The sequence below is a fragment of the Hippichthys cyanospilos genome, chromosome 13 (genome assembly GCF_059441005.1).
Source record: "Hippichthys cyanospilos isolate Australia breed blue-spotted pipefish chromosome 13, RoL_Hcya_1.0, whole genome shotgun sequence".
Taxonomy (NCBI): Eukaryota; Metazoa; Chordata; class Actinopteri; order Syngnathiformes; family Syngnathidae; genus Hippichthys; species Hippichthys cyanospilos.
In genome coordinates, this window is record NC_142381.1 from 5,360,012 (window position 1) to 5,377,062 (window position 17,051).

Below are 17,051 nucleotides of genomic sequence, written 5' to 3' on the forward strand. Positions count from 1 at the left end.
ACGTAGCTTGTCCGCAACCGATCTGAAGTAGATGACGTAAAATGAATTAATGAATAAAATCACATCCGAGCTTAAAGTCTCATGTATTTCTACATTAAATCAGTATACATTGGCGGTGATTTTTTATTTTGCCAGACTTCTGATGTGACATTATTACGCCGTGATAAATGCACGCGATTTTCAAATGAGCAGCTAGCTTTGCGATCAAATGGCAACAGGGCACTTCTATAAAACGGAACTTGGTTTACTTAAAATAGAAAACTTCAAATATTTTGTCAACTCGTCTTTGAATTCAAATTAATGGCTCCAAAAAATGAGCTTTCAAATCACTGTCACAATGGCGTGTTTGCGTACGGTGGTAATTGTTGAGCTACTTTTGAGCAAGGCATAAAGGAGTCAGTTTCTCATGAGATGTATGACAAAGATATACAGTCATATAAAATATATCATTTGGATTAAAACATTTTGCTTCCGCTTTCCTCTGGGACTTGCTATGACACTTATTCAGATCGAAAGTAATTTACAATTTTTTACAACAAATGCATGATGGGCCCCAAGAAAGGTGATTTGTGTGTGGGGAAAAAAAAAAATCAGCCAAAAAAATATAGGTAAGAAATTTTTATTCAAAACTATTGCATCAATACAATGTAAAATAAATTATTAAATAATGTCACCCTGTAAAATCACTGAACATTGACAAACTATTAATCAGAACAAACGTTCGTTCCCACTGACCTATACTTAAATCAGATTGTATGTGGCTATAACTTGGTAAGTCACATGACCGAGGAAAGGCTCCTACGTTGTCAAGCGGCCCCTCTTCACTGGCTCTTCTAAACATTTGAGAGTGTCTGAAGTACCTGGTCGCATCCAGGGATCAGTTGAGAAGGATTCAATTGAACTTTGACGGTTGTGCGTGAGGTGAGAAATTTGGGGCGGTAGCAAGTCATCATCAGACAGGTCCACTGCTTCTGGAGATCAGGGAGGAGTAGTCAGTGTAATTTCACAAATTGTTTAGATTTTTTTCAATGTGACAGAATTTATACCCGCTGTGGTGCCACAATGACTGGCGAACATCTTTTCCTGGCTTTTTTCCCCAGTCCTGGACGCCGCTTCTCTCTGCTTCCTGCAACCTGAGCGTGTGGGGTTGTCTAGTTCCTAACCATCATCAAAGGACATCAAACAATGGATTAGCAATGAGTAAAGCTCCTCAGTGAAGCATTATAGAAATAGATGAAGGCTCTAAAAGTTGAGCACCAGTGAATGCTGGGACTGTTTGGTCAGCCTCCTCCTTTCCCGGGCTGAGAGCTGGGGTGTCTCCTCAGCCTCTGGGGAGCTCGGCACAGGTAAAGCATCACCCAAAGGAGCTGAATACAGCCAAAACTAAAAATTAGTTTATCCTAACCACAGGACATGCCGCTCCGTGGAGAATATTGCATTTGAATGTATGACTTTAGCTCATAAAAGCAGGATGTGTTAAGTTCCTTTGAGATGATCAGTGCAAGCGGAGCGGTCTTACCAAGAAAAGCGCTATCTGATTCAAGGAGAGATCCTCTCGCATGTCGCCCCGTCAAGCTCTTCTAAAACACAGAAAACCTCATTCACAACATCACGTCACTTCACGAGAAATACTGAATGACAAAGCCACCATTATTCGTTACTCACCGGATCGTTTTGATAAGTAGGGTATGAGTCAAAATAATCTGAAAAACAAATTAATTTTAGGACTTTCAAATGGCAAGAACAAACATTTACAACTAATGGTAGAAAAATTGGCATTCCACGAAAATCACAATGTCGTTTCACCGGTGAGCAATTTTAAGCACAGGGGCAGTCGAATTGTGCATTTAGACCAAAAGGAGATTCAAGAAGGTGCAGGTCTTTGTCCGGTATCCTCACGAGTAAGATCTATTTGTCTTCCTTCTGGTTTGTTGTTTATTAAATGTTCAAAGTTGCTTGAACCTGACAATTACATATTTTTAAATGTAACCCAGGCCACTTGGGTATGTAGTACTAAATCGGATATGTAAGCAATCTTTTGACATGCGACATCAGTCTGAACAGCCAGCCCTTTCATCCAACTAGCACGTAAAAAACAAGTGACAAACATCACAATTCTGCACTCAAAAAGGCAGAAGGTTGGAAAAACCAAAACAACAATAGTGGATGAAGCAAAGACATCTCACCAAAGGGAGAGCGAGGTGTATTTTGTCTGTCTCTTTCTCTCTCTTTCTTGCCCGCTAGCTCACAGCGAGTGAGCCGCTCACTTGGAGTAAGCAAGAGAGACGTTGCTGGCACTGCAAAAAATGCCATGGCAAAAAAGTCACCCATTCCCCAGTCCCCTTCTTAATTTACTCCTTAAATTTAACAAATTGAAAATGTTCTGGCTTTGCTATAGCAGCCTTTTCAACATCGCAGGGCACTTCTGTAAACACATGAAGCACTCCTGCCGCCTGTGACGTCTTAATGCGGTTACAGTTTGTAGCTGTTTAGTGTTCACAGGTCAAATACAAGTAGCATTGTATTTGGAAATATGAATGACCTTATTAAATAAAAAAAAAATAAAAACAAATCAGATCCCTCCCCCCAAAAATTGGGATTGAATGTTAAGCCCAGCAGTGTGAACCTAGCCCATGACAGCTAGGATAGGCTCCAGCACAACCATGAACCCTAGTGAGAATAAGTCGTTCAGGGGGAGAAAAAAAAAACCAAAACATCAATGAAAGAATAAAAAGAAGAACTGTTCTCTAACCATTCATGTATGCGGATCTCTGACTACTGAGTTTCTGAAGTGGATCATTGTAGACCCGCCTTCTGCTGGCAATACCCATTCTCTCCAACCTCTCAACCTCGCTGGAGCTGAGCCTGGATTCACGATCTGCCATGCACATACATTCAATGATAAATTTGCTGCCATTGAACAATTCTGGAAAGCATGCAATTCATAGCTATTTCTACCAACCTGTGCAATTCAGTTGAAGTGAGTCATGAATTTGTAGCAGAGTACTTTGGTCTATGTTTCTGGAGCGGGGCTTTCGAACTGGAGCTTGAAGTCGCAGCATCGCCATATTAAAAACATCCACCTGTGGACGTGCTTGTCTGTTAAGGAAAAAACATTTTACATTATCAGTTTAGAACGAAATTTACACAGCTACACACATCTTTCACCACTGCACATATTACACTGAAAAGCATTGCATTAGCATTGCTTTATATTATTTTGTCGTGATTCCTTATACATTTCAACTAATGACCTCAACATTTATTTTAAAGATAGCTGTGAGCACAGTGCCAAGTAGTGTTTTTGAGTACAATATTTTGATATTGCGGTCTATCTAAAAAGAACATTGCTAGTTCAAATCATTTTAACTCCTTTTCAGTGGAAATGGGTCCTGACCTTCCAGTCATTAGGGAGTCCGTTTCATCACCACTTCCCCGCTGCAGATCACTTTCAAGTCGCTTTTGTTCAGCGCGAAGCTGCCGTCGCAATGCTGACAGTTCATTGTACACGTCCAGTTTACTCACTGAAAAGAGAGGATACACTGACTTAATTTTGGAAAAACCACAGTAGAATGGGAATACAATATGCATATTTTCCTAATCTTGCTATGCTTTTAATGTGTGATGATATAGGATAGTTATGTGGTATCATTCTTTGTTAAATTAGTTGAAAATCTGGTGCCTCACTAGCATGTCACACTCTACACAGATTTTGTAAACCTCAAAAATCAACTAAGATAACTTAAGATTGATTCTAAGTAGATAACTATTCCGCATACCACAAAGTAAGTAAAAATGTCTTGCTAATAGAGACCGAACTTATTTTCATGGAGCAATGCAGACGTGCTCTTAACCAACGCACCAAACCACTAACTACTTGAGGCCAGATATCACAACGTACATGGCCAAATCACTTTGTAATGGCCATTAATGCACATCACATACTGTAGGTCTCTTTGTGTAAATGTGCATTTATGTGAATGAAAGCATCACAGGAAATTCCAATTTTTAAACAGGAGGGCCTTTAATACCATTCCAAATTGTACCCTAAAGGAAGTTGAACTTAACCACTTGACGGATACAAAGCAGTTTAGATTTGTTACGAATAATACAAATGCTCTCTGTATATAAGCACCTGCAGCTCGTTGTTGATTCCTACAGGCAGGAACAGGGGGAGACTGTTGACCAGACAAAGATTGCTCCTGAAGATATAAATAGAAAAAGTGGCAGGGTCACATTTCCAACCGGAAAGAACAAAAAATTGAGAAAGGGATTTCAGTTTTCTAAGCTAACAAGATCGGAAACATATTCTTGCTTCTATCCAGACACTGGGCACCAAAGTTAGTATGTGCGACTCACAGAATGCGGAGCAGTAGAGTGACGGCTCTCAATGGGGGACCTGGGGGTCCTCTGCAGAGAGGGAACAGGAGCTGACGACTCCCGGTGGACCTGAAGTCACGGGATGAAAGATATGTGACACACAAGAGAAAATACTATTAGTCAAATCTTTTTTGTGAATTCCATTGTAACGCCATTCAAAAAAAAAGATTTTCTCATTTACTACAAATTATTTGCAGGCAAGCTGTGACAAGCAGAAACTGGATTCAACATACCTGAGTTTGTTTCTCTTGCTCAAGTTGCTTCTTTTGTGCTGCTTTCTCTCTCTCTTCAGCCCACCTCCTTTCTGCTTCCAGCTTCTTCTGCTCTGCCAGGTTAAGCCGTTCCCGTTCCTTGGCCTTTTGCTGATGGAGATTTCAAAATGATTCGAAATTTTTTGGTGGGGTTTTGTGCCTTTATACAAAAAAAACAAACAAAAAACCTCACTTCTATCTCCTTCTGTTTTTTCTTCTCCTGTTCTTCTTCATATTCCCTTTTCATGCGTGCCATGTCCTCTGCCACCTTCCTCTCCAGATTCTCCTCCTCCAGTCTGTTCCGTTCCCTCTCCTCTGCCTGTTTAGCAAGCTTCTCCTCAATCTGAAGGCAAAGGCATTTTTAACATTAAAAAAAAGAAGCTTGTCAAGAGAACGCATGTGAAGTCGCTTTCATGAGATACCTGCTTTTTCAGGTCAGCTTTGTATTGCTCATCAGGTTGCTGTGGTCTCGGTTGGTTGGTAAACGCGTTTCCCCTGGCAAACTGGGGTGTTTGAACTTGGGTGAATCCTAAAATTAATAAAAACATCAAGCTGAAATTTCATTTACATAGTTGAACATTTCATCAACATCACAATGTAGTGGAATGCAATTTTCAAATCAAAGAATGCAATTTGGGGGGGCTTCAGAGGTGCACTCCATGTCAACGTTGGAATACATGAAGTTAGTAGTGATAAACCCACAGATTTGTTTACAATGTTGTCGTAAACTGATGACTTATTGCTTTATGCTAAACTTGCTCGGTAGAATTTGGTGGAAGTCATTTTCAGGAACACTTAAAAGATTGAAAGTACGTCGTATGTATCGGGTACATAAGTCAGCACAGTACTCTTTGTTCTACTATGAATGGGTTCCAGTCCAAAAAAAAAGGGTTGCAAACTACTGTTCTATAGCCCTCATATTTCAAGCATGACCATACTGTCATTTTCTCCTCACTTGGGAGAAGTCGGCAAAGGTGTCATAAAAGTATTACCAACATGGGTTTGTCAATTTTTCGTAGATAATTCTCTCTGCTACCATACCAGAAATTCTTTCATTGGGATCCTCAGCTTGGCAGGATGGATTCACAGCTGATGTGCTCTGCTGTTGCTCTGAGTGGCCTGAAAAATGAAGTTACCTTAAAAAATTGGTAATGTGTTCATTTGTTTCTATTTCAAAAATCAATTCGAATTCACGGTGTGCAGTTAAAACAAAGGACAAGATCATTTCTACTGCTGCGTTTCTATATTGTATCTAAAACAACAGTAGCCTTCTTTACAAGTCACTTAAGCAGTTCAGCGTTAAACAGCAGTTCCAGAATAACTTTTTAAAAGTGTATGTCGTAAACTGACTTGAAGAAAATACACACACTTCCATACGGTTAATGGGCTGAGGTGTTAAGTGTTTTTATCGAGCAATCAATGTTTTGTATGAATAAGGATTAAAATAAATATCAGGAAATTTACAGACTGTGAATCCTAGTTGAGATAACTTGCACTGTCTAAACTGGGAAAATTCGATGATTTAGTGGCAGTCTGGATTTCTGATGTCAAAAAGTAGAGGTCAAGATGCCACCACCCCCAAAAAAATCAGTATCATGTAGACAGGAGCAGATTTGTACAGAAAAAATAATCTAGATTAGAGATGCTTACACTTCAGAATTATTAACAAGGATAGGTGAGTCCTGATACCTGACTATATTTCAAGTTATCTGTATTTGTGAACAAAAAATGTTAGTATTGGACCATATAGGTCTTTGTTCAAAATGTTTTTTGGGGGGCGGGGCACAAGTGTTAGTGATATCTTTACTGATTAGTGGTATCGAACAGCCTTTAACGTTAACTCTACTTGCCCCAGCACTACAAGTCATGGATACTTCATTGCTACAGTACCAGAGATCCTGTCTTTGGGGTCAGGGTGCTCAGATGGGCAGGTGCCCATCACAGCTGAGGATCTCTGTTGCCGCTCGAGGTTACGGTGCGTTTCTTCATTCAACTTGTGCATCTGTTTGAGGTCAGCTGGCCACAAGAAAACAAAAGGTTGACTCCTATGCACACAAAGTGTAGTTCTAAAATCACATATTATTAGGCAAAGCTAGGAGAGTATGAGTTGGACACACCAATTAGATTTCCTGTACTGTCTTTGAGTGGAGCGCCACCTCCACCTCGACCCCAAGGTTGATGCCTCTTCATGTCGGCCTCCAGCTTGGCCTCGTAACGCTCCTGCTCCTCCCTCTCCAAACGTTTTCGTTCTTGTTGCTCCTGAATCTTATAAAGAAACAGTGTTTTAGTCAAATGAAGGTCCTGCAATGCTAGTTATCCTCAAACCCGTGATACTTCATTGATTTGCGGCAAGATTATTATTTTTTTTTTTTTTCATAGTCCAGCAGGCCAAACAACACATCAAATGTACTAACTTATTCGGAACTGAACTATACTGTATAATGAATGAACCAATATAATATTAAGATACTGTTCTCTTCTCAAAGAACAGAAAGCTACCGTTTTGAAATGATCCTCAAGTTTATTGTACAGTATCTCATAAAAGTGAGTGCAGCCGTGACATTTCAGCAGATATTGAATTATTTAATCATCTCAGTTGGCTAACAGAGGTCAATTTGGGTATTTTTCACCCGAGAGGTGTTCTCCTTTTTGCTGCCAGTGGTTTAGAGATTAATGGCTGTATTTTGAGTTCTTTTGAGGAACAATATTAACACTGTTATATAAGCTGCACACTGACTACTTTTCATTGTGTCAAAGTCATTTATTCAGTGCTGTCCCATGAAAAGGTAGAATGAAATATTTGCAGAAATGTCAGGGGTTTACTCACTTTTATGAGATACTATATGTATGTGGGGTATTGTATTTAAAATATAAAACACACTCTCAGGGGAAAAGAGGGTCCTACAACACAAGTGAGACGGACTACAGTAAAGACAAAGGAGGATTGTAACAGTATTTGTTTGGGGCAGGAGCATTTAAACATCTGAAAGTGTAACAAACACATCTAATAAAGACATGTCTTTATAAGTGGGGATCCAAGGATAACATGGGGCCGATATTAAATCTTTTTTACCTTGTTCATTAGCTCGCAGCTCCTTTCCCTGGCATCATTCGGCCAACATATCGCAAACTAAGATGCAATGAATGAATAGATGTAGTAAAAATATGTAGTTGCAATTCATATAGCAGAGTAAGTCATAGCTTCCTGTAAGTGTATCATCTTTGTGTTCGATTAAATGGGTTTTCATTCAAACGGAACACTATGTCAATTTGAGAGTAAATGGAAAAAAGATTATTTTAGTATTTTGGTCTTGTGGCATAAAATGAGATTTTTGTAAATTACAAAGTGCTTTGGCTCAATAAAACATTGAGAAACACAGTGATAAATAAACGAAAAGAAAAAAAAAAACATTTACAAACAAAAATTTGAAATGCAGCCTGCATTTCTTCCAGGATATTGCTGTACGTGTTACGTCAAAAAGTTCAATCTTGATCTCATCAGACTAGACAATCTTATTTCTCATAGTCTGAGAGTCCTTTATTTATTTATTTATTTATTTATTTATTTATTTTTGCCAAACTCTATATAGGCTTTGCACTGAGGACAGGCTTCTGTCGAACCACTCTGCTATAAAAGCCCCGACATGGAGGGATGCAGTGATTGTTGACTTTGTAGAACTTTTTTTATTAATGAGAAATAAAAATGACTTTTTATTTTTATTTTGGCAAATAGATACAATGACACAGAGTGAAAAAAATGTAAGGGGTCTGAATACATTCCAGACCATGTATGTCATCACAAGATGCACACAGAGAACATTTCACGACTTGCAGGCGTGCATACAATCAGACACTCTAATGATAGGGGTCTTTCTGTGCCGACAGAAATGTATGGCATCTAAAAATATATATATATCTCACGGAGTTTCGGTCCAGAAGACACACATCTGACACGTTTGCTCCAGAGAGCCTAGAGTGATCATACCTTTTGAATTGAATCATTCACTTCAACAGCAGCACGAGTTCTTGTTAGCACATCACAAGTTAGTGTAATACGAGTTCTTGTTAGCACATCACAAGTTATTATAATCTAATCCCAGCCTGTGTTTTTAGGAATTCATCCTTTCAAAGAAGAAAAACAAACTGGAGTTCAGCCCGGCCAGGCCCCAAATACACCAGTTGCTTCTAAGGTGAGTGAGGTTCAACAACATACTCTCACCCAGTCCTAGCTGGCATGCATTACATATATATGAAAGAGTGGGCACATTTGACAATAATTGCCAGTTTCTTTCGGGGGAATTCTATGAGCCAAACCAATTTAGTATACGGTGACAACTTTGGTCATCCCAACTGTCACAGCAGCAGTAGTCACGATTACATTAAGAAATAGCGACAGTATACTGTAAAATGAAAAGAATCTGAGAGTAGAATTGTCTATTTGACAAGTCCAACTTACCTGTTTTTTGAGTGCTTCTCCATAGTTCAAAGTCCGTTCCCTGGTTGATCTCTGCCTTTCTGGAAGAAAAAGCCCATTGTGGGGGCCTGTGGTAAAAATCTCAGGATTGGGCCTACCAGAAAGAAGAAAAAAAATGTCACTGCGAAAATCATTTCATTATTTTGCTACTCTAACATTTAACCTATTTGCCTACAGAATTGAGGAATTCCAAGTGAGTTAATAAAGTACTTGGATGTAGGCTTAATTAAAATGCAGTCTTGGTGATACACAACTATTAACTATTAAGAAATGTTTGCAAGTCGTCATCGCTACCAAAGGATGTACAATCAAATATTAAAGAGGTGTGCCATTATTGCTGCACATGCTGTGTTTTGACAATGGACAAAATGATAGTTAAGAACAAATTTCTTTGTTAAACTACCTTGAACACCCAATAAAAGAACCTGATGATATAAATGTGGTACATTTTTATGTACTGTATTCAAAGTTTTTTTTAGCGCTTATGAAAAAAATGAAGAGGCGCCAATAATGGTGTGCAGGACTGTACGACTGTATTAAGTCAGGCTTAGATGGAGGTAGTTGATTCAGTGTGGTGAACCCCTGAAGGGAAAAGCCGAAAGGAGAAGAATGACTGTACGTATTTAAGAAATAGGTGTAGTTTTTGAACAATTTTAGCAGTGTTTATGACAACTTGAGTAAATGGTTTCATTCTACATTCACTATTAAAAGATCTTAGTTTTTGTATGTTTCCTACCATACTTGAAAAGGGAGAAAATGTTAAAGTGTACCTCCGGAGCTCGGAGGGAAAGATATACATGGTTCAGAAAATCAGCCAACAGAAAATCTGATATGCTTCAGCGGCAGGGAGAGTGGAGTTTCTCCTCCCTGCCTCACGTCATCAGTCCAATTTGAATAAGATAACCCGTCCGTTGTCCTTTGGTATGAATGCAAACTTGTGGGCTGCAGACAAGAAACTGTGGACCCGGACCAGCCTGCGACCAGGAACTCAAAAGGTCTTAGACTGTTTGGTGTGAAAGGGGCTAATTTGGGATCTCCGGAGGTACACTTTTAAGATTCTGAGCATTATAAAAGAGGCAACGAACAAGCTTATGAGAGAAGTGAAATCCAACAACTGACAAACAGAGAAGCGAGAATATTTACTGTGGTGAAGACTCAGGGAAACTGCTTCCACTTTGTGGACTGGTGTCACCAAGCTGACTTGGTACAGTGCCTCCCGGTGGTATGTTATAGTAAGACAGAGGAAGTCCCACAGAAGGGTAAGGCAAATGACCATCTAAAAAAGAGAAAAATATTAAAACGGTGGCCTATTCAATAGAGGAGTTGCGCACTCACAGTATGTAAGTTTTGGGTCAGGTAGGTTTCTGGTGCCGTAGTAGTAATGGGGGTCCTGATAGGGACCACTGCAGGTGTCTGTGACCATGTGAGCAGGATGAGGGGGAAGCAAAGGAATTCTGAAGAATAACACAAAGAAGACTCATATTTTTGTCATGTTCTAAGGCTTTCAGTCCGCAGATATCAGTCATCAACAACCAGACATAGAAAAAGTAAAAGTTATTGACCATTTTTACCTGGAAGTGTCCAGAGGTCTGGGGAAAGAGAGTCCAACAGGCTGTCCATCGGGAGACAACCCATCTCCATTGCAGTCAAACTGCGGGGACTGGAAAGCGACATGAGGTTGATCCGGTGGTGGCATCAGACTGCTTCCAACGTTAGTCTTGCCATGATTGGGTAAGCTGGTTGATGGGTCGCTTTGTCCAAACATGGAATGCCCAAATTGCCGAGATTCTTTTCTCTTGCTCAGTCCAAATTGCCTGATTCGGTTGGGCTATTAATGTGTGGAGACAAATGAACAATTTTGCTATGAATGACAATATCGCCAGATTGGCTTAGATGGCTCCCTTAAGGCATAAGATAATGAGGACTGCTCACTATTGGTTAACAGTTTTGATATGTAAAGGATGTAGTCAATCAAATTTGATAAATTGTCAAGAACAAACATTCCAGGTTTAGATTGGGTTAAGTTAACATGTTTGAACAAACCAAAACTCTGTTGTGAATATCAAATTGATACAGTCTAGGTGTGTTTGCGAAATTTGAGTTGTCCTTCGGCTTAATTAACTGGTAAGATTTTTTTAAGGGGAGCTTCACTTTAGTTTTGCATCTTGGTATCGTAGGAAATTGTGTGCACTCAAACACTTTGGAAATAAAGTACAAATTAATAAGAAATTGATTAGTCGAAGCCAACACTATTTATAGGCACCAAGAGAAATTACCTCATTCTGCTTGCCAAGGTTGCTTATTTAAGATTGGAGACAGATCAGCTGTTTTTTCCTTGTAGCTTTGGTCTGTCATGTATGTTGTCTTTCCCTGCTTTATGTCACGAAGCCCCTCTTTTCAAAGTCTTAGTCTCCCTGACACATCACACTTTAGTTCTCCGTGAATCAACTTGACAGAAGTTTGCTAACAAGGCTTTGTGACATGCAGATGATTAACTGAAAGTAAATGCCATAAAAAGCTTTGTGACATTAAGATGATGACTTAAGAATAAATGTCACTTATGATGCCTATCAACGCACATCGCGGGAGTATAAGATGCCAAAGTCATAATTTCTGAGAAATCCAAGAGTTTTTGTGTTGTCATCTACAGAACAAAAAATGACTTTTACAGGCAGCCCTGGAATTTAGTTAATGCGTTACAATTTGCCCCTTACCACATAGGATCTGTAATTTTGCTATTGCACACGTGTAAACCCCAATGATAATGCTTAAATAATACACGTCACAGCCCCGCAGGGCCTTATCAGCTATAAGCTGACCTGTTTCTCTGGATCATTTGCCCCCGTTGCAGCAACTTTTAGCTCCAAATCTTTCTCCCTATACAAATGACACAGAATACGATGATTAAAACATGATACATTGCTTCATATTCAACAAGTGGCTATCTAACCCTAGTTGGTTCTGTGGCGTGTTTGGAGACCCCAATTTATTTTAATTTTTTTTAATTTTCATATTACAAATTTAGTTTCTCCCTCCTTACTTTCCTGACTTTTCCTCACTCATTGAACCAGTTGCATGACAAACCGTTTGGTATTTGGGGTGTGCAAACATCCCGGATGACCAACCATGTTTGAAGACCCCACGTGACCATCGCAGGTTTACATAAGAAGAAGACTTGCCTCTTTTTGTTTCTGTGATGCTCGGCTATCTGTTCTTGCAGTTCCTCCCTGTATCGCTCTTTTCTCCTCTGTAAGGTTTCAGCAGTGTCAATTTCTCCTAAAGAAAAAAAAAAAGTTTGTTCTGAAAACTTTATTCACAATCAGGCATAGGCCGCTAACTGGATTGACGGTTTACCGTGGTGATAAAAAGTCAAGCGTTCAATAACCGCTAATACTACCTCTTACTCGTCATGAGGGCTTTTCTTTTTTGTTTAATCTACCAAAGGCGGCGTTTAAACAGAGCAGAATATGATTGGCTGCTTGCCGTTGACCGAACAAGCCGCCTCTAAAAATAATTAGATGGCAATTGCTGTTTTTTTGTTTTGTTTTTCTCTCCACCTTGGCATACAGAGATGAGAAGGAGGAAGTTTTTTTCTTATAATAGCTTATCAGTGAAGGGGCACTGACTTGCTAAGAACAATTAAAACAAGAAGAATGTCAATTCATTTATTTGTACTAAACATGGAACATATTTCTTTATGTACCAAATATTTAATATTTTGTTTAAAAAATAAATAGAGTGTGTTCAATGGAAAAAGCCCATGATATTTTCCCTCAAAGTTATCATACCGTCAATCTTATATGGGTCTATGTTTATTTAGATTGGTCTAGTGGAGGACACAAGGCAGCTTGGTGGAACAGGCTTAAGTTAACTGGATTCTGCAAGTCTTTTTTACCGATTAAAAGTCCAGTAGAAAATTCAGCTTCATCAGCTGTGTTCAGTGCTCTTGAGCGTCTGCCTTGGCAGACAAAACCTGAGGACGTATCTCTCTCATCCCTGGGAAAAATCCAAAACTTAATTAAAAGATCCACACAGAATTTAAATCAGAAAAAGCAGAAAAGCTACACTTTCGGTCTACCTGTCATCATTTATTTTGGGTTGTGTCATCTCGTAACTGCATGCCAACCCTGTTCGTCTGCTATTTCTGACTTCTGTTAACGTCTCATCTGTGTATGGTTCCTGCTCCAACTCCTGGTACAGAGGTGTGTTTCGCCTGACCCGGTGCCTGGGACTCTCAGGAGGGGAAAGTGCTCTGTGAGAACCCTTAAAAGATTCTGTCAGAGTCCCCACTTCCCTTCGTGAAGGGGGGCGCTGTCTGAGGACACCATTTTGCTAGAGAGAAGGATAGGATTTTAAGTTACAATATTTTTTTTTAATAATGACACAACATTAACGATGGAAATTCTTGCCCATGCTTTTTTAATCCTTAAGTGCCGTCTTTGTTTGCAAGGACTTATGTTTAAAAAAAAAAAAAAAATCAAATCCAGACTTATGTTTAAACTACCTTCTACTTGAAGATAAATGCTTTAACACATGAGAGACCATTGTGTCGATTGCGGTTGACCTGTGGCCCGCCTAGCCTATTGTTAGTTGCCCGCATGACATCACACTGCATGGAGAAAAAAAAAAAAAAACCTCAGCCAACAAAAAGAACTTAAATCGAGAAAAAAAAATTAAAACAGCCTTGTTTATGTCTAAAGCTGCTCACACTAGGAGGTAAAGATGATCAAGTAGCAGATCGTTGTCACAACCTTGCTTCCTGGAGGCACTTCAAAATAAAAGCATTTGAAGGACATTTGTTTTACACATTACTTGGTATCCCACACTGTATTTTAAAGCATTGTCTGGCTTTCTCACAACGTTTGGCTGTTTGACGAAAATACAAGTAGTTTTACAGGCATTGGCTTCTCTGCAAGTCTCATTGCACTTGTGGGCCAACAAGCTTTAAAATAAATACATAAATATCTCATCCCATAGTTACTACCCGGTAAATGTATCTAAACTGCCTGGGTCATTTTCTCTTCGCCACCTGAAAAAAATAGCGATGAGTACTGCAAGCCTAGATAAGCTGAATTAGTTTGACTCTGACTCTCTCGCTGCAGTTGGACACATCTGAACATATGAGTGACATAGCACAAATGTGTATTTTCATTCGTGGTGTTTAACGAAACTGTAATATCATGATACATTGTTTGGTGATATAACTGCCAAAGAGGGTCATTATTTTAATGTATTTGCATCACTGGTAATTGGGATATAAATAATAGCTCCTTACTAAGTTTCTGAGAGTTTTTTTATTTTTATTTTTTTACATTCAAGTAGATCTCGTGGCATACCCCAAAGGACATATACTCTCCACAGGAAGTTGAACATGACAAAAATTGCATGTCATTATTTGCACTTGGAAATTGTCACCTAAAGGAATCATGACTTTGAAACCACTACAAATTTATCACCTGTGCAATGTAACGTCTGTAGTCCGTACGAAGCTCATGCTGAAGCCTCTTTTTCTTTTTTTCATACTCCACACCAAGGGGAAGACCCACACTGCTGATCTCCTCTAACAGAAAGACACCAATCAATATTTGTTTTGCATAAGGGGATTTCAAAGCATGACTAATACAATTTAACCATCTTAGAGGTGACTATCTTTGCTCCAATAGTCGCTGTGTATAAGTGTGGCAGAGGCTTTTTTTTTCTCACAGAAAGCTGAAACCAACATTTTGGATGACAGTAATGGGTAGTCATGTACCTTTCTCCAGTACAGTTAACTTGGGAGGGATGTTCTCCTTGAGCAGGGACCCATAGCTTCTATGAGGTTTTGCCTGTCAGAAGATAATATAAATGTATTCATTGACATACAAAATTGGTTCATATCATGATAGTACAATATTGGGTTGAGCCTAAACATTTGAATCCTTGAATCTTTTGATCACAGTGTGTTATTGTATCATCGTCAAAGTTTGAAGAGTGTCAGCCAGTTCTAAAGCCTATGCCATCTCACCTGGATTTCCATGTAAGGCGGATCTTGCTCCAAACTAGCTCTATCCTGCGCCACTCTTTCCTTACGTTCCCTAATGAAGTGCTCCAGCTCATCTTCCATCTCTGTCAAAAGGTATTATCATGACACCTGAAATTGCAAAAACACCACGGCATAATGGTCTAGAAAGTATCTCTTCAAATTAACAATATATTACCAAAGTAAATGAATAGACACAATTGTTGAAATTATTACAAAATGTGGAGTAAATATGCAGTTCCCAATGTGGTGGCACACAATCTTAAAAACAATTACAAAAAAGACTTTAAACTTGGTAACCAAATCCAAAGATGTGATTTTGGAAAAACTTTAATAGAGACACCTAAGTTATTCCGAAAAACAGCCATACGTTCAAACACAGAAACGTGCAGTAGAAATATAGCGGTCTTGGAAAACCTGTTTTGGTTGTGTCCAAACGATCCCAGCCAAATAAATACGGTTACTGCGTCTTTAATTTCCGTTGTCCGGCAACCACACAGCAGCCACAAGCTGTAAGCAATGGCGAGCTTCTAATTGCGATTAATTGCTATAGAAATAGTAGGGAGCAAATTAGGTTTTAGCGTTGCTAATGATGAATGAAGGCTGTGGTTAAGCGCTTGTTGTGTAAGCTAATACACCCAATATAGCTAGCCTCTTTGAAGAAAATAGTCCAGGCTAGTATTTAAACTAATAAAGTTACCAATACTTCACATTGAATCAAATGCCGGGATGTTGACGTGTCACACTAGCTACAAAACTTGCGCAAAAGTTCGTAATATGCGACGTTACCTTTCAGGTAGAATGGTTCGTATTTACTGGCGCCTCTCTTGACTGAGTAGACGAGAATGTTATTGCAGTTCCGGCGTTACATGTCAAAATAAAAGATTAATTGCGCGATTTGAGCTGTTTTAAACACGTGTGAAATTGATTTTTGCGTTTAAAATAAAATGCTCTATTTCGCGATTAAAACGGAAACTATTTAGGAATATGCAGGTTTAAAACCCACTCCGCCTGAGCGGACACCACCGCGTCAGTGTTAATCACTTTTACGTTGAAATCACATTGCTGCTGTTCTTGTAGTTTGACATTCTCATCTTGACTTAAATCAAACATCACAGGGTGGCGGTGGAAACGGCAGTCGCTGGGATACCGCTAATGTCCCCTGGGAGGAGCAACTATTTCTTCTTCCGCTCCTTTCATCCACAATGTATGACTTTGAGCATTTTTAATAACGATTAAAATGTGTTTAAGAAATAATACACTCTAAAAACAATGTCGCTCAGCATGACGATGGACGCCAGGATAACCATTTTAAAATTAAGTGATTATACTGCACAATAGCACCCTAGTTAAAAAAAAAATGTTTCTCTACTTGTAAACGCTATTTGCAATAAAATACATTAGATTTTATCTATAATCTGGGCTAACATTTTCATCAAAGAGGTGCACCAACTGCTATCAGTACACGGTACATTCTGTAGGAAGTATTCAAACACTACAAAAATAATTTGCAGGTTCAAATCGGGCTTCTTGTGTGGAGTTTGCATGCTCTCCCCATGCTCGCATGGGTCTTCTCCAGGCACTGCCGTCTACTCCAACATTCCAAAAAAACATTCACGGTAGGTATACTCGACACTCCAAATTGCCCTTATTTGTGGCTGTGGGAATGGTTGATTGTATCCGTGTGCTGCGATTGGCTGGCAACCAGTCCAGGGTGTCCCTTGCCTAATGCCCGAAGAAGGTGGGGTAGGCACCAGCAAGTGATAGAAAAATAATTTAAAGTACATAAGGATTAAAGCTCCATGTTACTACTATTCATCTTTGTACAATGGTGTGATCATTTAAAATAGAACAATTAATTATGTGTATGTATATACAGTGGTAAAGTGAATGAAGTCGTAGATATACTTTAATAAAGGATGTTTTT

The 17,051-nt window shown here is 39.2% G+C and overlaps 1 protein-coding gene across 5 annotated transcripts; it reads right to left on the bottom strand.

Moving 5' to 3' along the window:
- Positions 1–603: 603 nt before the first annotated feature.
- On the bottom strand, positions 604–15,971 carry LOC148413574 (centrosome and spindle pole-associated protein 1-like). Of its 5 annotated transcripts, none has more exons than XM_088432292.1 (30): positions 15,914–15,971; positions 15,110–15,235; positions 14,858–14,930; positions 14,562–14,665; positions 13,184–13,437; positions 13,001–13,101; positions 12,285–12,381; positions 11,925–11,982; positions 10,677–10,933; positions 10,441–10,559; positions 10,249–10,381; positions 9,088–9,199; positions 7,705–7,761; positions 6,749–6,896; positions 6,522–6,647; positions 5,673–5,750; positions 5,054–5,160; positions 4,825–4,974; positions 4,614–4,742; positions 4,360–4,449; positions 4,136–4,202; positions 3,398–3,524; positions 2,963–3,099; positions 2,753–2,878; positions 2,187–2,297; positions 1,666–1,703; positions 1,520–1,580; positions 1,258–1,367; positions 1,047–1,158; positions 604–968 (listed from the first exon to the last, which is right to left on the bottom strand). In XM_088432292.1, the coding sequence occupies exons 2-30, from the start codon at positions 15,206–15,208 to the stop codon at positions 799–801; spliced, it is 3,351 nt and encodes a 1,116-aa protein (XP_088288418.1). In that variant the 5' UTR covers positions 15,209–15,235; positions 15,914–15,971; the 3' UTR covers positions 604–798. The 5 variants fall into 5 exon arrangements, with proteins under 5 accessions (XP_088288418.1, XP_088288417.1, XP_088288419.1 ...); XM_088432291.1 differs by having other exon boundaries at positions 604–971; XM_088432293.1 differs by lacking the exon at positions 7,705–7,761 and having other exon boundaries at positions 604–971.
- Positions 15,972–17,051: the final 1,080 nt, after the last annotated feature.